Source organism: Ptychodera flava, chromosome 13, assembly GCF_041260155.1.
Source record: "Ptychodera flava strain L36383 chromosome 13, AS_Pfla_20210202, whole genome shotgun sequence".
Taxonomy (NCBI): Eukaryota; Metazoa; Hemichordata; class Enteropneusta; family Ptychoderidae; genus Ptychodera; species Ptychodera flava.
In genome coordinates, this window is record NC_091940.1 from 4,782,616 (window position 1) to 4,805,921 (window position 23,306).

The window sequence follows — 23,306 nt, forward strand, 5'->3', positions numbered from 1 at the left end:
GAAAGGACATACATTGCAGAAGCTATATTCTAGGTCATTTATTGTATTTACCCTGGTTTGCTTCATTTGTCATATCCAATATCAGCCTTAACCATGTAAAAATGTACAGTACTTGAAAGGCTCACTTTGGCCTGCCTGATGTGATAGCCTATGAAAATAGCACAATGTTGATGTTTGTATTGATGTCTACATTGTAGTGCCAAAAATATACATATTGCCCCATCAAGATATTTTATGCTTTGCATGGAGGGGATTTGTATGGACTCTCTAACAACAACAATCTATACAAGAACTGCATTTGTCTCCCATGTGTATCTCTGTATGGAAGACTATTGAATGAAATATCCTCTAGTCTCCTTGAAACGCACAACATGTCCATGTTTAATCAACAAAAAGTTGAAAAACAAGGAATGTCACAATATCAACTTGGGTGGTTTAACTTGGTTCTGAGACAATAGAAAATTTTGATTTTCAAATGCAGAGAACACAAGGCTGTTTCTATTATTGATCCTTTACATGTAATACTCTGTAGGAATGAAAGCAAAAACAATGGGTCACTTGCAATGCAAGTCTTCATTCATCCGGTATTTTTGCAAAGACTGGATCAATCATCAAACCTATTCCATTGAAAGTGTGGTCTGACTACACAACTACAGTCAAAATAATGATACTACAGTTATGGTTGCAGGTAAAGAAGTTGCCAGAATTGCTCTTTTTGGACAAATTATGATGAGAAACGAGCCATATAAGTACTGAACTCTACAGTTCAAAAAGAATATGATCACATTTAAAACACATATATCATGTAAGACTAAAATGCATTGAACAACATACACAAAACACTTGCTCAGCGGAAGTCAGAACTTTCCATTGTCCCTCGATCAATGAGATGATTTTTTTAACACAATGGTTAGGGAAGACACACTAGATGCCATGGATCTTAAAAATTTATTTCCACCACACAAGTTGCTAAAGCTAAGAGGGAGCATTGAATTTGAACACTGTACACAGTAACTTTGGTCCATAAGGTTGCAATTAAATTCTTAAGAAACCCACAACACATCAATACACATCAGTTGCTGTCATCTAACTTTAACATAGATGATAATCTTCCCCTCTACTTTTAAAGTCATCAATCCATGCATTTGAAGCTTACAGCTGTAACTCTCGCATCCTGTAGGAATTTACAAATGTCTTACACACTGCCTCTTGTGATACTTGTACACTGTCAAAGCTGATCCCCACATGTCATGTACATGTAAAGGCAAACTCTATGTTTCATTGATCCAATCCAACAATACTGCACACTTGTATCTTCTGAGTTTTCATTGATACACACTCTTCAGCCAACTGATCAGTGCTCATACATTCTCATATTTGAAAAATGTAAATTTTTCTTACTTTGGAATTTAAAAGATGATTTTACATGGAGTAATGGAGTACTTTAAATGTACCAATATTTATGATTAATGGGTGGACTACTGTTCTACTCCTATGTACTATAACATTTTGGTTATCCTCACAGAATGTCATCTGATGTAGAATGTTCGGGACAGATATTCAGACTCTAAAACTTTTCCAATACTTTTCTGGTCTACCACTGGTGGGGGCTCATTTTAAAGGTTTTAATGAGAAAAATTTTTATCGTCAGTTATTTTTGAAAATCAAAACCTTTATTTTCCCCATACATGTAGAGTTGTGTGTAAACACATGGATGGTGGCCATTTTGAATTTCCAATATTGATAAAAGTAGAATTTGCTACTTATGTACCAAACTTTACATGGTGACCCCTAGCTTTTATTCTTGATTTGGTAACAGAATAATTGAAGTTTCATTAAGGAAAAGTTTGGGTGTCTTTCACTTTCGAGGTGCATACTACATTTACAAAAGTAGCCACCGATCGATGGTAGGTCTTTAAAAAGTACGAGCAAAGAGCTGAATAGTAAACATTACATTACTCTTCATGATTTGTTTTCAAGTTCTATTCATATTTGGAACTGTGATGGGAGCATAAAAACCAATCAATAACCTGACATGTAAAAGTGCCCAGAGGGCATCTCACCCAAGCTATTAATACGCATAAATTTACAGTATACAGTTTTCCGAATGTGGACTTTTTAACATGATGGAGGAAGTCTATGACAAATCTGAAATGCCAATGGTCTGGCTTATGGAATAGATATACTTCATCAGTCGATAATTTCACCATACATATATTTATTCCTCTTCCATGGTACACGCAAAGAAAGTCAAACGTCACCAGGCAATCAGCCCTCATACATATTTTGTGTACATGTATGATACACTGACAGAATAAAATCAGAGTCTTTGATAAACAAAATCAAAGGTGAAGCAATGTTAATGCAAAGACAGCAATATTCAATGATCCAGTGGCACAGACACTTTATAGTTAAGGTAGAATTTCAAGGTACAACCAGAGATGCTTGGATTGAGAGGCAGTATGGGTCATCTTCTTCAAGTACAAATAGTGAACATCAAGGTGAATGGGAAACAACCTAAACAACAACAACAGGTGGTCCAGTACAAGAATTCACTGGGCAGCTCAATTCGTTTCACATTTGTTAAGCTTTGACCCTTTTACCATCATGGTTTGACCAATCCAATTGTTTTCTACAGTAAAGTTGGACCTCTACACAAGGAAATGGGGGTGGAAAGGTAATCATGACATCCATCAATGGCACACCATATCCCAACACATTCACTGCAATTACTTATTATGCACCAGACTTTCCAAGTTTTCCAGAGCCAGCAACAGTAATGACAAGATAGTACTGGACCAATGTAATACATTAATCTTCTTCATCTTCATTTAAGATTTTGACAGAAAAGTTAAAGAGTTAAAGCAGCTTATAAGATTCCATGGACAACAAATTTCCCTGGGGAGTTCATTAGAAACAGACTACCCTGGGATTTATCTGTTTAACACTCTTATAAGTTTATTCATTGCTATACAAACTGTTGTATAGACACGATGGAGTATTACCATAAAGGCCATATGCATATTATACAAAGACTGACCTGTGAATACTATTAAACCAGTTCTCTTGAACCAGTACCGACCCATGAATGTCATTAAACCAGTTCTCTTGAACCAGTACCGACCCATGAATGTCATTAAACCAGTTCTCTTGAACCAGTACCGACCCATGAATGTCATTAAACCAGTTCTCTTGAACCAATACCGACCATGAATGTCATGAAAACAGTTCTCTTGAGCCAGTACTGGCCATGAATGTCACAAAGTTACAAAGTTGACAATCACTGTTGTTATGTAGGTCATTTCCCCCACACTCATCATGACCTGAGTTCAATTAGTCTAGAACATTCTCAAGGTCACTGCCCTTGATGACCTCACAACCTTGAATTCAATTAGTCATGTTTGGAATGTTCTGGAAAGTTGATTAGTTGTGTAAGGGAGATAATTTTAGAACAGTAATTAGCATGTCAATATAAAAAGTTCTAGATTGTTCTTATATGCCTTTATAAAAGGGACGTGCACAGCTTCCAGTCAGACTTTTGGGATCGTGTCTCTTGTGTGTTACTAAACTCCAGCAGTAGTCATTCTCAAGACTTTTCAAGACCTTCACTGCCAACGCTGGATTTATACTGTGGTCTTTGTGAGCAGCTTCCAGCCTGCAAGCCGAAGGACTGTTCATTCATCCGACTGACTGTTACAACTCTGAGACTGGAGCTTTGCCGTCCCAGCTGAGATAAGTAGTCTGTACACTTTAAAGCTTGTATTCTATCCCTGACTTAGAAATTAGTCTTATTTTCGTAATAAATTTTGTTTAAACGTTAATGCTGAGTTCACCCTTTTGTTCGTTTTCTCTGCACGTAACAAATTGGGGGCTCGTCTGGGAGACGAATATTTTGAGCCGTTTGACAACATTTGACAGCCTTTTCAAAACTACTGTATACTGTGAACTCAGCGAAATTTAATCATGGCGGAATTTAAACCAGACGAATTTATGGATGACCTTGATCAGGACACATTTAATTCCCTCAGAAAAGACAACCTCATAGCACTGGCAAATTTCCTTAAAGTAGAAGTTAAAAGATCTATGCGCAAGAGGGAAATACAGTACCGTATTGCCAAACATCTAGTTGATTTAGGCCAATTTGAGGAATCCACCCTGAAAGATTATGAGCCCGAGTCTACCTCTGAACTCAGAAAATTAGAATTAGAAATGCAGACAAATTTGGAGATCAAGAAACTAGAATTACAAATGAAGAGAAAGAATTACAAATGGAAGAAAGACAGAGAGAAAAGGAGAGAGAATGGAAGAACATCGACTACAGTTAGAAATGAGACGTTTAGAGCTTGGACAGTCAGGAAAATTCTTCCCTTCAGACAAGTTTGACATCACTAAGCATTTCAGGTTAGTTCCCCCTTTCCAAGAAAAGGATGTTGATAAATATTTCCTTCATTTTGAGAAAATTGCTCAGAGTCTGGATTGGCCTAAGGAGTCCTGGTCTATGCTTTTGCAGAGTGCTTTGGTGGGTAAAGCTAGAGAAATTTACATTCAGTTGTCAGTAGAGCAGGCTTCAGATTATGATTCTGTGAAGGAATTAATTCTCAAGGGCTATGAGTTGGTGCCTGAAGCTTACCGTCAGAAATTTAGGGATTGTGAGAAGGTGAAGGATCAAACTTATGTTGAATTTGCTCGAACAAAAGAACAACTGTTTGATCGTTGGTGTTCTTCGGAAAAGGTCAGTCAGAATTATGACAAATTACGACAGCTCGTTTTGATTGAGGAATTTAAAAGGTGCATCCGGAGTGACATCAAGACGTTTATCAATGAACAAAAGGCAGATACATTAGAGGTTGCTGCACGTTTGGCCGATGATTATTCATTGACCCACAAATCTTCATTTCTCAGCAAACCATCCCAGTCCTTTTCATACAGAAACAATGCAGGTAAATTTAACTCGTCCTTTTCATCCAAGAATTTCTCAAAGGAAAGTAGGAAATCAAATGACAACAGTTCACAAAATTTAAGTAACACTCACACATCATCAGATCCCAAGTCTCAATCTCCTTCTGACAAACAGTTCGGTACACTTTCTTGTAATTATTGCAAGAAAGACGGCCATTTAATGTCAGAGTGTTTCAAATTGAAAAGAAAACGTGAAGGTCAAAGTGGTCAAAGTGGATCTAAGCCAACCGGCTTTATTTCTTCATCAACTCAATTAGAGTCTAATAATGTGTGCAACACATTTTCTGAGGTTAAACCCCTCTCATCCCCAATTAATGAGGTCAAGGTCAATTCTTCTCAAGATAGCATTATGGGTATTTTCGAGCCATTTATTCATAATGGTTTTATATCACTTTCTAGTGATTTCTCTTCCGCTACCCCTGTCAAAATTTTAGAGATACCGGGGCTTCCCAGTCTCTTTTGTTGGCAGATACCCTGCCGTTTTCTGAAAAGTCATTTCAGGTTCTAAAGTTCTTATTAAGGGGTAGATTGTAATGACTACATTCCTGTTCCTCTCCATAATGTCTATTTGTCTTCGGACTTTGTTTCTGGACCTGTGGCTTTAGGTATTAGGCCTTTTTTGCCTTTTGAAGGGATTCACCTTCTTCTTGGAAACGACCTTGCTGGGGACAAGGTCATTACTAATCCACTTGTGACTGATAATCCTACTTTAGATCAGGATCCAGAGCCAATTGAACAAGAGATACCCGATTTATTTCCTTCATGTGCCATTACTCGAGCCATGTCAAAGAAAACTTCCGAGAATCAAAATACTCTCAAAAATAATGTCACAGATGTTGACTTAAATGACACCTTTCTCAGTCAGGTGTTTGACACGGATCATTCCGTTATCCCTCGTGGATTTGAAACTTCCAGTAAAACTTCTGCTGACCAAAGTCAGACATTTTCTAGATCAAATCTCATTGCAGAACAACACAAAGACCCAGATATTTTGTGTTTGTTTGACAGGGTAGATGATGAAGGTAAAACTTCAGATAGCTCTGTTTCCTATTATACAAAATCTGGTATTCTCATGCGTAAATGGAGACCTCCAGATGTTTTGGTTGATGACGATTGGGCTATAAAACATCAAATTGTGGTTCCAAAGCCCTACCATGCTGAAATATTGCGCCTAGCCCATGAAACCCCCTGGGCTGGTCACTTAGGAGTCAGGAAAAACTTATCATAAAATTCTCAGTCACTTTTATTGGCCTAATCTCAGGCAGGATGTAGCACATTCCTGTAAAACTTGTCACACATGTCAAATGGTAGGAAAGCCAAATCAGACCATTCCAAAGGCCCCTTTACAGCCAATTCCTGCATTTCAAGAACCATTTAGTAGGATTCTAATAGACTGTGTTGGGCCCCTACCAAAAACAAGATCAGGAAATGAGTACGGTACATGCTGACAATAATGTGTACATCAACTCGGTTCCCCGAAGCCATACCACTGAGAAATATAAAGACAAAGACTATAGTGAGAGCTTTAGTCAGATTTTTCACTTTATTTGGCCTCCCTAAATGTGTCCAGTCCGATCAAGGCTCCAACTTTATGTCTGGAATTTTTCAACAAGTAATGGATCAGCTAGGCATTAAACAGTATAGGTCATCCGCCTATCATCCAGAAAGTCAGGGTGCTCTTGAGCGATTTCATCAAACTTTGAAAAACATGATTAGGACCTACTGTTTTGACACAGAGAAGCAGTGGGATGAAGGAATTCATTTTTTGCTCTTTGCTGTTAGAGAGTCAATTCAAGAGTCTCTTGGTTTTAGCCCATTTGAGCTTGTATTTGGACATACAGTCCGTGGCCCACTCAAGCTCGTTAAAGAGAAATTCCTATCAGACGATGATGATTGTCTGAATATTTTGCAATATGTCTCAGATTTTCGTACAAAACTCTCTAAAGCATGTGAATTAGCCAGAGAAAATCTTGAGTCATCTCAGCAGTCAATGAAAACCAAATATGATAAAAGCACCTCAAAACGGAAGTTTGAACCAGGTCAAAAAGTTCTTGTTCTACTTCCAATTCCTGGCAAACCACTCCATGCTCGTTACTTTGGGCATATCTAATTGATAAGAAATTGAGTGATTTAAATTACATCATAATAACACCTGACAGGCGTAACAAAAACAGCTATGTCACATAAATATGCTTAAGCCATATTTGGATAGGGATAATCCTACTATAACTCAGCCTGTCAGTGCAGTCAGTTCAAGCCATTATGAAGATAGTGATACTGAAACTGACTTGAGTGATAATACTCTAAACTCAAAGCTGGGCTCGGTCAAGCTTCAGAACTCAGAAATCCTGGAGAAGCTGGAGTCTACAAAGTTGGCACACCTCCAGCCAGAACAACAACAACAGGTGAAAGAACTGCTCCACGAATATATAAACACCTATTTCAAGATATTCCAACGAGGACAAACATCATCTACCACCACGAAGATGTCTGCGACAGTAATCCAGTGGAACAACATCCAGACAGACTGAATCCTGCGAAAGCGGAATATCTCCAGGAGGAAGCCAAGTATTTGCCGAACAATGACTTTATCGAACTCAGTAAAAATAACCAGACTTTGCCGTGCATACTTTATGCCAAATTCAGTGCCATTTCAAGTTTTCCAACAACAAATTGCAAGAAGATAGTCATGGGACATCCTGTTTTGACTTTTCACACAAATTTAACAAATCCAGAGAAACTACTCTACAATTGAAAAAGTGTGTTTATCTTTGATATTAGCTTTACAGCATTTTGAAGTTTATGTTACTTCTTCAAATCAGCCAATAGTGGTTTATATTGATCACAACCCTCTTGTTTTTCTGCAGAAATTTAAAGGCAAAAATCCAGAGATTGCTAAGATGGAGTTTAATGTTACAGGAGTTTAATCTTGACATTGACATATCAAAGGCAGAGACAATTTAATTGCAGACTGTCTCTCTGTATTTAGAGTTTATTGTTGTTCACTTTCAAGAAATTTTACTTTAGAGTAAAACAAAATTTGAGTACTTAAATCCTTTTCAAGATTACATTTGTAAAAAGAAAGATTTTTCTTTGAAAAATTTTTCTTTTTTTGAAGAGGGGGTGTGTTATGTAGGTCATTTCCCCCACACTCATCATGACCTGAGTTCAATTAGTCTAGAACATTCCCAAGGTCACTGCCCTTGATGACCTCACAACCTTGAATTCAATTAGTCATGTTTGGAATGTTCTGGAAAGTTGATTAGTTGTGTAAGGGAGATAATTTTAGAACAGTAATTAGCATGTCAATAAAAGTTCTAGATTGTTCTTATATGCCTTTATAAAAAGGGATGTGCTCAGCTTCCAGTCAGACTTTTGGGATCGTGTCTCTTGTGTGTTACTAAACTCCAGCAGTAGTCATTCTCAAGACTTTTCAAGACCTTCACTGTCAACGCTGGATTTATACTGTGGGTCTTTGTGCAGCTTCCAGCCTGCAAGCCGAAGGACTGTTCATTCATCCGACTGACTGTTACAACTCTGAGACTGGAGCTTTGCCGTCCCAGCTGAGATAAGTAGTCTGTACACTTTAAAGCTTGTATTCTATCCCCTGACTTAGAAATTAGTCTTATTTTCGTAATAAATTTGTTTTAAACGTAACTGCTGAGTTCACCCTTTTGTTCGTTTTCTCTGCACATAACACTGTGAATAAAACACCTGTTTTTCATCACCATGTTGATTGACATAGCAGCTGATTAATTAATCTATTCTGTCAAAGCAAAGCTGCCTTTATTTGATTTGGACACTCAGTTCTGCAAATCTACCCAAGATTACATATTACATTGCATTCTGGGATAACTTCCTTTTCATACAATTTTGTGGTCAGATTTTGGCACAACAGCAAATTCTTCTGGTAGTGTTTCTCTGCTGTAAACCATCAAGTAGAAACTATAAGTAGTATTGGAACACAAACTGAAGGAAGATTATCCAATAGATGAAAAGCTAACAAAAGAGACAAAACAGACGAAACAGGAATAAATTTGACAAAATGTACAATATCAAATGTATATTTAGTCTTCTTGGTTTAGCTATCAGTGTATTGCCAACTAAATGAATATGCCTGCTATATCTAATGATGCAAATGAACAGGTACATCCAAGCGTGCATGGTAGCTGTCACGATTTAGCTCAGAATTATTGTACATAGAATAGGAGAATACTGGTCAGTATATGCATTCATGACAATCAAGGATTCAAATGCCATGAGCAAGTAGTAAGTTGTCTAAGGTAGATAACTATAGCCCCCACTCAATTATCAGATTTATCTTATATAAATATTATTTCCTTGATAAAATATTCAATGGAAAACAAAAGAATGACAAACTGTTAATGGGCTGTTGACACATTTGCTAATGCGAGAACCTGGGATTGAGAAGGGCGCCTTTAAACTTTTTACCCCTAATTCCATGTAAATGGATCAACAATCACCAGTGTTAACAATAGCATTGGGCTAAACCATTATGGTAAAAGGGTCTGTCACATGGTACAATTCGAACCAGTTTGTGATGTCCAAGACTGAACTTCAAGTAACTTCTTACAACTTTATGGACCAGTGTCTGGTCTGGTCTCCTATAATCCAAAATAGTATCATTGGTACAAGTGTACAGCATATTCTGTGCTTGTCAGCATGATACTACAACAATAATATCTCTGGCAATGATGTTGATCTCTGTTTTGTAGAGTAGACATTTGATGAGACCCTATAAATAATTCATGATGGAAATGACAATACCCAGACACTGTGAAGCGAAATGATCAATGGGTTTTAATGATCGATGCACCACAATGGCCATTCGGTCTACGACCGAGGAAGGTTGTTTGAAAACAAACTCCACGTGAAATCTAAGCACGTGGCTGCTGGCCACCGATGCAAATCTGCACTACTGACATCATCCCAGCTAACGATTATAGAAGTTAAGATGTAATCCACAACATTAGCATAAAACTTGTTGTACATGATTTCACATCTTCTGTGTAAACGAGACAACAACGTCTAAAAAAATGCAAACAATAGAAATTTAAATGGTTCAATAATGCCATTGATACTCCAAGTAAAGTTGTCACAAAAGTGAAGTATGTAAGTGAGACTCAAAACAACAAAACTTGATATTTCTAAAACAGAACATAGAGAAGTATGCAAGCACTACGATATGACATATTATACACATTACCCTGGAGGTGAAAGTTTATGACTTGCACACAACAGCACATGTAATTTTTCTTGAAGAAATGGTTCATGGAAAGAATGTAGACCTGCAGACAAGTCTGCACGTTGGCAGTGCTACATGTAAAGACAGGAGTAGAAAAAGTTGTAAAAACTGCTGGAAAAAAGCACTTCACTTACCCAAAGAATTGTGACCATTGAGCTGCAAGAGTACAATTTAAATTGTACATGTAGCTTGATGATAGATATTGGATCTGAGTAATACATGTACAGAGACATTGTGACACGAAAAAGGAAAAATTCAGCAAAATAACTTGTGTTGATCGGCAATGACCACTTCTGTCCACGAAGTCAACCATAAACAAAACAAGATACCTGAACATGGACATATAGATCATCAATCAATTCAATAATTTGCAAGTTTAATTAGTATCCTGGCATCTTGCAATGCAATTGGACAATAAATTCCCAAATGGTTGTTTGACATGTTTCCATAAATTCCGCTCGGTACAGACCTAAATTCTGACAACAACTTGACAGCTCTTCCAAAGACAAGTGTTATTATTCTCTAGGGCATGGTTTCACACAATGTCTTTGTTCTTAGAGCACAGCCTCATGAGGCAGGCCCAAATGTTAAAACCTCAAAGGTGTGAGTAACAAAGAGGCTACATGCATGAAGATTCAATGATGGATTTCAATGCTTTGCTTGACATGACAGATACCAGTCTCAATGCTAGAGTTTACTCTTGAGACCCACATCTTCTCAAAACTTTAAAAGCTCCACCCTCACAAAACCAATGTCAATGAAAACAAATTCTTCTTGCTGGGTGACTGTGATTCTTTTTAACTTTGTGAAATACGCAAACTTCAATGGGCATCATGGTTTCACAGTTGACAGGTAACGTCTTTCACTATTGAAACGAATAGGTCTTATCATAGATGTACAATTTTTACATTTTATCCCATAGCATGGCACTAAATCTTACTGAATACGGTGGTTTCCATCGGGTTCTGAAGTTTCATCGGTGGAAAATTTATCCATTGTCTCTCTTCTAAGTTCATTTTCAACAACTGTTTCATATCTATTTGTTTTCTTTCTTCCATTTGCTAGGCTATCCTTTATTTCTCACATACTGACTTTTGTTTTGTTTTGTTATATTCAATAGAATCATCATGACATATCATGTTTCTGTTGGCTTTAGTGTAATACCAAAAGACAGCTGGTGGAGATATTGTCTGAACATGAATGATGTAGCCAATGATCTGTGATAAATGTGACAGAATACTTCCTAGGTATTTGATAGAAAATATTTCATTCACCACATTGGTACAGAGATACATCACACATCCCCCAAGATGTCTATCAACTCCCTTGCCTACATTACACAACAGTGAGAGTTCTGCTAGTGTATCTATGAGTTCAATCTTCATTGCTCATATCTTGAATGCCTTCAAAGCTAGTGAATTCTCTTTGATCAGTGTAATTATTAGCCAAGCTATGGCTAACAATGTCTACTGTCCACTATGAACTGTACTGTACAATGCTTGCATCACCTTGGTTCTTACTGGCACTCATGACCTGTCTTATTCTTCTAAACTAACATAACAAGTATATGTTCTCTATCTACAATTATCATCATTGCTTATTCTGAGTGGTACTAATAGCCATTAAAAAGTTTATCTTTAGCAAAAGTGTTACCCCAAATCCTTTTTTAGGGATTCACACAAATACATGTAGTTTATCATCTATAATTTGGATAGATTTTCAATTATTTTAAAATCTACTCCCATTATGATGAAAATAGACTTCTTGCCATCAGTTTCTATAGAGGGCATGACTTCTGGCAGGCTCCTTGCATTTTACTTTAATACACTAATTGGGAGGCATTCTTCAAAAGGGTAGTTTTAGGGTCAGTGTTAATCAAAAACATATTATGCCCCCTAGAAAAGGAAATTTTGGAGGAAGTTTTGTGGAAGTCTATCCTTGGCAACTGTAATTTGGTAGCAAAGGTTGGTCTGTGCAGAACAAGTCACATTTATACTCTGAACATTTTTCATTCATTCATTGACAGTTTGTACTACACACAGTGGAGCAGAAGACACTATGTTTGGACAAGTTGTCACAGAATGCATGGTCCATTGATATTCTAATCACAACTTGCAGCATCTGTTGGTTTCGCTCACTTTGTGTTGAGTTGCAAAACAAAGAATTCAATGAATGATGTCATCTGCACATTGCATATTCCAATGGAAAGAAGTCCCAATATCAACATACATGTATGATCATATATCACTTTCCGTTGCTCCATCCACGTGATGCTTAACATAATATATGCGTGTTAATTTTATAGAAATAACGGGCGACGCGCTGACCATTAACATTTATTTGTGGGCAAGGGCGAGAGGAAAGCCAAAAATTAACAAGCGAGGCTTGCCGAGCCCGTTAATTTGGCTTTCCTCAAGCCCGCACCCATAAATAAACGTTAATGGTCAGAGCGGAGTCTGTTATTTCCATTGTATTATCAGCAAACCCAAGAAAACCTTCAAAATTTCTGAAAATTTCAGGAGCGAACGACAACTGGGCCCCAGAAACTGAGCAATACGCGACGCACTGTCACGCGCACTGTAAAAAATTGGCAAATCTGGAGATGTTTTCAGAAAAAAGTATCTCAACTTGACCTACAAAGGCTCCATTTTACTTTGTGATTGATTATGATCTACGTTTGAGCTGTAAAGTTACGATACTCTGTGTTGTTAATCTTATTATTCATATTCACGGGCATGTAAACAAACCATTACTGTGTATTTGTGGTCAGTCACATGGTTCAGCTCGACCAATCAAAATGCGATGGGCAGGGCATGGTAATATAATCTACAATAAACAGCATATGTACATGAGACATAAGTTTTGGTGTATTTACAAATTGCCCTTCCAACTCACAAAGCACATCAACAAAATGATAACCACTTTTGGCTCGGAAGTTACTATCATCAAAAATTAGCCTTGGAGAATGAGGATATTGTGGGTGGCTATTAAAATTGATACTGATAGTGGTGTTGATTCTTGCAATGGTTTAATCTGCTAGTCCAGTTTGAGTCCTTGAATTTTTTACACCACACAGACACACACCGGAAGGACCATAAGCACTTTGTACGTCAGCAAAGTAGTGGGCGTATGACATGACATCACTCCATCAACTGCTGATGTAGTGACTCTCAAAGCAAATGACTGGCATTGTACACTGTACAATCATGATTTAGATATCAAAATTGGTAGGCTTTTTTAACATAATTTTTGATTTTGGATGAACAAATATTGTAATAACATATTGGATTGTAAATATTTCCTCCTATCTGAATCGTTTGAATTCAATATCATTACTCGTGGAGACAGGGAGAAATTTGAGTGTACATGGTGACATTCTTAAGGTTTTATGCAGGAAGCCCTTTTGCATATCTTGCATGTGTTAGAATAAGGTAGAAATGTCAGGTTTTCCCTTTTTGTAAATTTCTGGAAATCATTAGATGATTAGTCTATTACTGTCCTATATCTCCTCTTCCTTGTATGATATTAAGATTTGTGTCATTTGTGCTGTATGAGACCTTATGCTTTGTCTTGTGTCTGAGACAACACAAATGACACTCATGCAGATAGGAACAGGTGATATTTAAGCAATAAAGCACACCCAGCTATGGTATACCATGATATTTTGACCAGTTCACGACATATATACACGAGTGATAGCGAGTGCATAGATGTCGTGAACTGGTCAAATTCTTGTGGTACATGTACACCGTCGCTGAGTGTGGTTTATTGCTTCAAGAACCTCTACTTATTACTAGGCTGTTGTGACCTGTAATTTTTATGGGAAAGTTTTGTTGAGTTGAAAGTGTTTACTGTACATCTTTAAATATCAGAAAAAATCATTGAGAGATCAGCTGCGTAATATGCAGAATATAAACTGCTTTAGACAAACGTACTGTGTCTTGCACAACAGAATATAAATGTTTATTGATGTTAAGCTAGCTGACTCTCTATTTGATGTTTGTCAATAAAAAGTCTGATGGGCTGAGGAGACAGTAAAAACATACCAAAAACACAGCTACCTTTGTTCAATTTTTTTAACACCAGTCTACCATCACTGAGCACTGTTCACAAAATCTAACAAGATTCCACTGACTAATCTATTTTGTCAAATCTTGGCATGACCACACAGGAACTCTGAACACTCAGCCAGTGCTTGGAAACAGCATAAAGTACTTTGACAGGGGTCAAAGTTCAGCTACTATGAGATTCTGAGTAATTAGTGACATCAATGACTGGTCAGACAGAGCTTTGTGACAATTAAACAAATGAGACCTTATTGTTCAGATGCATTTTTTGCCTCAATTTAATCTCTGCCATGCTAACTGTTTTCAGTGTGTGCAGGTTTTTTGTATCACCCATCAAATCCATTGTTCACAGCAGGTGTGGATTACTTGATGCCTGTGGGTAAATTTTCTAAACTACCTGTAGGCAAGTATCATGTCCAATTAAAGAATACAAAAAGTGGATTAATCTCACACATGGGGTATTTGTGGAATTCACAGATGTCAGAATTTCAGACTGAATTGCGCAAGTCTATACCAATGCAAATAGCATCCTAACATTGATGTACACAAAATGAACATGTCACAAATTCACAAATGAGATTTATAAATAACTGAACTCTTACTCATCAATGGTTTCATTTCCTTCAATTTCTCAATTCACACTTTGGTCCATTCCGCTATCCCTAACCATCAATATGAAGTAATTGTCAAAAGTCTGCCCAAAGGACTAATACTTCCTATACACTGTCTACATGTACAATTTATCAATAAAAGCCTACACTCCAAAATACAAAATGTTCGCTTTCAAAATGCAAAAAATATTGAAAAACCATCATGTCATTCATGAACACAATTCTGGATTAAGAGTAGTACATTTATCGTATCTTTAGTTTGATTCTTAAAGTTTTTATTTGTCAGATTGTACTTCAGTTCTTTACTACTGTTTCAAAAACTAATACTAGTAGTCATAGGGCATTGTTCAACAAATATCTGAAAACAATCAGAAGACCGGTTTGTTTTGACAAAATATTGATTGTAAAGCTGTTTAATTACAAGATATTATTGGAGACGCAGGCTATATTCATCAAAAAGTGTTCCCTACCACAGAGATTTTATGGACTCTCAGAACAAAGAGAATAAAAATACCACAAGTGCATTGTACAAAATGAATTACTCTTCCATTTGCTAGTGAACAAAGACGACATAATCTGCAATGGCAATTGTTCTGTGTGGTGATTTATATTAGTCCAAAGTATAAAATGTTGTGTTCAGTGCCTGTGCCAATGCTTGGATAGAACACTACGTGTATAATGATTAGAATACAAAACAAGAGAACAACATACAATGAAATCCTTTAATATCTTGTGCTTTGAAGTACAACTATACCTTAAAACTTCAAATTAGAATATCAGAACTTATAAGACAGGCATGTGTAATCACTAGAGCTGTTTGTATCCCCTAAAATCCAAAGATTTGCAGTTTGTGGTGAAAAGACAAATTAAAACACTCTTCAGAAAAGGACAATTCATAAACAAAACCATCATTTACTAGTTCAAAAATATTCATCTCTTAAAATTTCTGTGTTTTTTGTCACATGAATCTGCTAAAAGATGTACAACCACTTAACGAAAGAACAAAAAAAAAGATGACACAAAATTATTGATACTGAGTTCATTTCTAATGGTGGTAGTAGAAAGACTACCACAATTCAATACATTACATGCACCTATACACCTGTTGATACATGTAACAAATAAAACCACCGGAGGTAAGTAGATGTGAACACTGGAACTGTTGACTCACCTTGACTTTCAATGTGAGCAGGACAACACCAAGGGCAAGGCAAGTTACAGTGGCTGCTACAATTATAAACAACATTTTACCGTTGTAAAATCACAGGCTTTGATGTGAAGATATCCATTATATAAACACAACTTGCTGGCTACTACAGTATTCCCACCATAGCCTTGTGGTTAAAATGACATACTCCACACAAAAAAGCATTTCAACTATTTGAGAGGACTTTGAGTTCCTGTGTACCTTTATCTGAATTGGCAATTGGACAATAATCAAACCAGTGGTGGTCAACTTCATTGCATTCTGGGTAATCACACTCAATTGCGCCAACTGTGCCCACGGCAAACTCTGTGACTTGTTTTGTGAATATGCATTGACAGTTACAAAGGAACCTCTCCAGTTGTGTGATCTAATAGTCTATCTTTACCATGGAATATCATCAAGGGAAATACTGCCCCCCTCCCCACTACACTTAATTTATAGGGTTGATATGATTTCCTATTGACATTCATCATACAGCAATCCACCTATATAGGATACTTTACTGAATAATGTCAGGTCTATATATAGAAACAGAAACCAAAGCACTAACACCCCTATGTCCTTAATTAATGAGTGTTATTTCAGCCATTAATGTGCACTGTTGCATTCATTACCTTGTTAATTATCTTTTCTTTTCAAAACAATTGCATTGATAGACAGCTTTCCAAATTAGTGGATACCCCTAGGCTACCTGAATGGCACGGGAAAAACTTTGTACCTCATTGATGAGAGAAAATCCAGCAAGTTTTTATCATAGCTGTTGTGAAAATACTTGCTTTCCTTGTGATAGCTTCTTTTTGAGTGTGGAGTAACTGGTATTTCACTGATTGGAAAACTCTGATAAAGCCATCTTTAAGTCAATGGAAAATGTTTTGAATTCTGATTAAAGTTCTTTTTCAATCCAAACGATTGTAATATTAGAAGAAGTACAATAATTTTTAACGTATATGAATAAAAATATGCGAACAGATAAATACATAAACAATATAAATATGCACAAAAATGGTGCCTGTAGAGACTGTAATAACGGAAAGAGCTTACAACTACAGGTCTTATTCCATCTCTCAAAAACACCATGCAAGGTGAAAATACTTTGGGCCCTTTAAAATAAGATTTGCAGGATATCTGAGATAGGACCATTGCTAGCATTTCCCATCAGCTGATGGAAATTTCTTTTGTCATCAAAAATCCTACATATTTCAAACTTTAAAAGAATGGCTTGCATGAATGAATCCAAACAGAGGCATAAAATGTATGACATTTCCCTACCAATGTAACAGATAACTTAATGCTATGCAAGGATTTTATCAAAATCAGTCTTTTTACCCATAATGCTATATGTAACATGTGGTAATTGATCACATGACAAGGAAAACACTAGGCTATGATTCCAATGGACAGGACAAAATGTAAATAAACAATGAGTCAGGTTTTTCCTTTACAAATGTATTTGCATGATTTGTATTTCTACTCGATTACTCTTGTGTCCTCACTGAAAAGGCACAAACTACTGCCACAAAAGAAAGTTATTCAATTGGCAGGATTTCAACCCATTACGTCACAGAATCCAAAGTGCTGGACAATTGCACTTATCTATGCTTTGTCTAGTTTCATGATGGATGGGATTTTCTTCAGAGAGTTTTGTTTGTAAATATTGACTTCATATAAACCCTCAAAAAAACAACTCAACTACACCTACATCTGTGTCTTGCAAATACTTCAGTGCTACATGGAAATTTTTTCCTGTTTCAATCCAAGAGTAACTGGATCACAATACCTCCTCATACCAAACCACACCTTTACCAGTGTGTACCACTGTGGAGTCTACCATTTATTGACATACATTACTGAATTACTATGTTCAACTTGATGACAAATCATCAATAATGAATTACAAAAGTGATATTAAATAGCATTAAAATAGCTTTACATAGAATGGGAGATGACACAAAACAACACAATGTGCTTAGGCGTTCAGTTCAATCTCTACTGGTACTATTTACTTTGAAAATGGACTATTGGCTCTGTAACTCTTTTGTTTGATATGACCAAAGATGCTTTTTCCACATTAAAACTAAACTGTACTTGATAAAAGTGAGTGAATGCTAAGGAGATTTCACGCTACATGTACATTGTATAGCGGTTTTTATAAAACATGCATAGATAATGAAGGAAAAATTATCACAGGATTTATGATCAATGAGATTCAGAAGAACATTGGCAACAATTGTATGGATCTTGTACGTGTGCAAAAGCCTAGAAGTACTCACACTAAGAAAAGCCTCAAAGAATTGTTGACTACATAAGGAATAGGAGATGTACATGCTTTACCTGACTTGAGGACAGTCGTCAATGAATTAGTCCGTGAGGCAAACTTTTCAAAGAATCATGCCTTCCACACAACGTCTTACAAAACCATGCTGGATCTTGCGTGAAACTGCTGCACTAGATTGTCAACTCTTTTGTCCACACGGCTTTTTACTTTCACCTTCCTTTTCCAGAAAACTGTTGTGACGTTTTGTGAGGATTATCTTGGACACTGATAGGATTCTTTCAAGTTGAGTGAATCTCTATCAAAACACTGACTGCATTGTCTTCATCCACAATGCCTCTATAATGCTCACTCTTGCAAGTCGATTAAATCTCCTCTAATCAAGAGAAGGTGGACAAAACTCATCTAAATTTAGAAACTTCTCAACTTTTTCAATTTTTGTTCAGTTCATGGCATTACCCCTGACAAAACAACCCCAAGCTGCAAGGAATAAAGTCTCTTTTCCACAAAATACACTGCAACCGTTTATCCTAATTGGATTCTGCAATACGAGATTCCCATAGTGTTATGGATCCCTTGGCTGGACATTTTTTATAGGATATGCAAATAGACCAAAAATGCAGGTCAATAAAAAATGCTCCATTCGACATGTGAGGTCGCACCTGTAACAAAAACACTGTCGTCTCAAATGCAGGTCTTTGTCTCAGCCAAATCCTTCAAGTTGGCACGGACACAAATTGCCGTAAAAAATTCTCCATCACACAGAAAGTATGCAAGATGGAATTCTCACGAGCCAGATAGGAACACCACACAGGTATGTCAACAAGTTTGAAAACGAGGACTTCCATTTTGCCATGAGACACATGAGGAAAACAATGCCATGCAATATTCTGGTGTATGATACATGATAAGTTGTGCATACTGTTGCTGTTGTATAGATTCATGATCCCAATAATTTTCTAGCCTACTAACTTACATGTATAATAGATAAATAAACGCTATTGATGTAAAGGGGCACATGAAAATTCACCAGATTGCTTTTGTATTCAGCTGACGAGGAAAACAAAGCAAGATTCATTTTTCAGAAACACTGATGATGTAAATGTATTAGAACAAAAAGATAATTCCAAGTTTTGATCATCATCCTTTTGAAATTTCATCATCTAGCTAGATAACAAAATTTTTCTTTTGTTTCCTGTTTTCTAAAACTGTTTACATTAATCCCCTGTTTTCTTTCTATAATTTCATTTACAAAATAATCTACAACCCTACACCAGCAGGAAAGAAAACTGCGTGGTACATTATCAACACTTCTTGAAAACAAATTGTGGACCTCAATGATTGAACAATGATGGAAATAGCTATTAACGTCAGTCAATCTTTTAGATACATTGTATCTACTGACTTTAGAATGAACCATAGATACAAACATTCTGATTGAAAAAGTAGTAAATTCTTGAAATATGAATTCAGTTTTCTGAAAATACCTTCTGCATACTTGTCCAAAGAGTGTCAAACAATTTACCATGGAGTGACCCAATCATAATAACATATATACTAAAGTCTGCATGATTTATGAGGCAAATGGCATCATCAAAAGATATTTCATATCATGGCTTAGACCAATAACTGACAATAGTACATGTACACTGTTGATATGTCTTGTAATTGAAATGGAACTCAAATTATGTCTGCTGCTTGACCTTGGTCATGTATACATGTTCCACCTGACCTTTGACCTTACATGGAATGATGTCATGATCTCAAATAAACTTTAATTTGAGTTCTGTCGTAACCTTTCACCTTGCAAATAAATCATACCATGCCGCATCTTCTCTGCTTGACCAATTTTTCACAATGTGCCACTAAGTAAATAATGAAATTTATCCTTTGTTTTTCATTGGGTTATTTTATGTCTCATCATAAGTTAGACAGAACATTTTAAATTTCTAAACTGAACAAGTTCAATGTTGAAATGCTCAATGCATTTAGTGACAGAAGGTATGCTAAACCCTTAACAGTACGTTCGCGTTCTCTGAATGTGCAGAAGGATTTGTCACAATAAGCTCTAGAGGGCGCTATACCATTAAGCACAGAAGCGTCTGAGGAACAGCTGCGTTTCAAAATAAATCTGGTAACCAGCTGTTTAAGTAAATTTAAAATTTAAATACATGTAGGACAGATCAAGCATTGAGGATGAAGGACACAGAATCCACAACATAAAACCAATAACTGCATACTGGTAGCTGGTCTACTGTCCTTTTGAATTCTTTGTATGTTAACCCACATCTGTGGTTAAACACAAAGACAATAAAAATTTCACTAGTAGACATCTTTTGATCCACTAACCATAACAAATGACGTCATCAAAATCCCAACCATTGGGACCTTCTCTACCAGCAGTTCTTCGCAGCACATAAAACAATGTTTGTCTGCGTGGGCTTCCAAATTCTTTTGTGACACTTCGGTCAGCTTTTGCAACCTCTGTGTCAACACACTTCAATGAAGACACAGAGATTTCACAGACTAGGCTAGCATGCCGTCATCATGATCAACCTCTTTTCAATATCCAGCTGACATGTTGTGCATGGTTAATTTCACACCAAATGTATATTATTACATGGATAAAATATGGTTTGTAACCTTACCCCATACTATCATTTCTTGATGCTGGAAATAAACTGTATCGGCTGGCTGGGGCCCCACTGATGGCTGATGGACAACTGTGTTTCAAGACAAGAAGCAAATAAAAGCCTAGGCCCTACACCTACATGTACAGCATTGCAATCAATTGATCAAGCAGTTCAACAGGAACATTCCATTTCAGAAAATTCAGTCGGTTAAAGAGGTTAATACTGAAAAGCAGACATGTTTCTCACCTTCTCAAACTCCTCCAGTGTAACATACTGCATCTTAGCAGACTTTAAGATGCCGCAACACAAAACACTGTTTGACTGGTAGGTTGCAAACACACATGGTTGGAAAGGCAGACACTAAATCAAATAGTGATTGACCATTGAGCTGTCAAGTACACATATACACACATGCACAGGATGTTAAAGACGGCAGTGGTTTACAGTTAACACCCACTACACATACATAGCTATGCATAGCAAGAAGAGATCATTTACCCTGATACAGATAATAAGGGGCCATCTTCAAGTTTTTTCCTATCCATGCGATGAAATACAGCAAATTTCTGCTCGTGCAGCAACAAAAATAACCTGATGTACATGACAATATATAAAATACATATGGCAATAAATACACAATTTTAAAGGCAAGACTGAAGACAATGGCATTATGAGTTGAGATGTTCCCTGAACTACTGAGGAACACACACTGTCTTGAATTGCCACGCATATCAGTTTCATAGAATGATTGGTTATGACTTCTCATTTACAAAGCTGATGTGGAACATTGACCACTACTACATAGCTAATGTTACTTCTCACAAAAACTACACATGTAATATAATACTGCCATAATACCTATCAGAGGTCAAGTACAAATTTATGTTTTTAACAGGCTATCGTTTTCTCAAAGTTTTACAACCAATCTACAATGCAATTTGAATCACTCTTCAATAAAGCAGTTTGTCCAATAAAGCAGTATGTCCAACACGACAGTTATGTACACTTAATTATCTATAAAAGATTAGCAGTATAGAGTTACAACCTTGCCAGAGTTTAATAATAATTTTAGGGTACTGTGTTAGTACATATAAGTCAGAGTTGGCACATTCTTTGGAAAATACAACTATGGAAACGAGGATCCTTATGCTGAGGAAGGGTAGGTGCCATCATACTACAGTCAATTTGATTTTTCAAATTCCTAACATTACAATAACATTTCAATATACGAATGAAGAACCCACAGAGATAAAATAATTGTAGAGTGTAACGATGCATGTATTGAGACAGCAAAACAGCTGAGAAGAAATGCTCTCGATAATGATGTGCCATAGATAATAAAAAAAATCCTGAAAACTGCACAGTGTTTAAAATATATTCATCCCATATTTTATAAAAGTATCAGTGTGATTATCATATTATTTTCCTTTTGTTAAACATCTACAAAGATGAAGGAACAGCCACAAATGAAGTTTTGGTAAATTACTGACAGCATCATTGAGGAATCGTCTCTGAAATACTATAGTATAGTTAGACATCATCCACTGTAGCCAACCTATCTTGTTAAATTACATGTAACACTTGAAGTTGCACAATACAGTATTTGTGAAAACAGTGGAGCAAAGTAATATAGCCAGCATGATCAAGTTACATGTCTGCTACAACACAATTTAAATTATATCTTGCAGGATTGTAAGTTGAAATTTTGATATAGCTTACATGTACACTTGTCTATCTTAGACTTTGAGCATCACATCAATATACCACACCGCTCATCATAATTCAATCATCACCTACTATCACAACGGTAAGAATTTACCATTCAATGACTGACTTGCGCCACACATTTTTCAGAAGACAGTAAACAGAAACATGGCCATTTTATCATTGAAGTTTGAACTGCAAAATAAGTTCACTTAACAAAATGTCAGTCCATTATGCAGGATATTTGAATTAATTTTCAACCACAGGATAAAAGTTCAAAGTTCATAATTTTGCATTAAATTATCAGTTCTTCAAAAAACAATGGCTTAGTTATCATGTGTCCACACCAACTGGGCAATAACTATTTTTCATCTGGAAATCTCATCTAAATTCATATAAAAATGATAATTAAAGTACACATTATTTCCGTTAGAATGACAGGCTGTTTCTAGACTTTCTATAATCAAATTTATAGTTTTCTAATTGAGGTCTACTGACCATGCCTGAAATTTCTATCAGTCACATTATTGAAATATTTTGATTTCCTTTACATACATACCATGGTTGTAAACAGATGTGATTTCATT

The 23,306-nt window shown here is 36.4% G+C and overlaps 1 protein-coding gene across 2 annotated transcripts in view; it reads right to left on the reverse strand.

Moving 5' to 3' along the window:
• LOC139147181 (puratrophin-1-like) overlaps positions 1–23,306 on the reverse strand; it is a 102,435-nt gene that overhangs the window by 58,266 nt on the left and 20,863 nt on the right. The window contains exon 1 of one of the 2 annotated variants that reach the window (XM_070718110.1): positions 16,075–16,281. The exons of the other annotated variant lie outside the window; for it this stretch is intronic. Within the exon in view, the coding sequence (XP_070574211.1) occupies positions 16,075–16,149 (75 nt within the window). The 5' untranslated portion in view covers positions 16,150–16,281. Of the gene's footprint in view, positions 1–16,074; positions 16,282–23,306 lie in introns of those variants that run through there. 2 annotated transcript variants of the gene reach the window in all.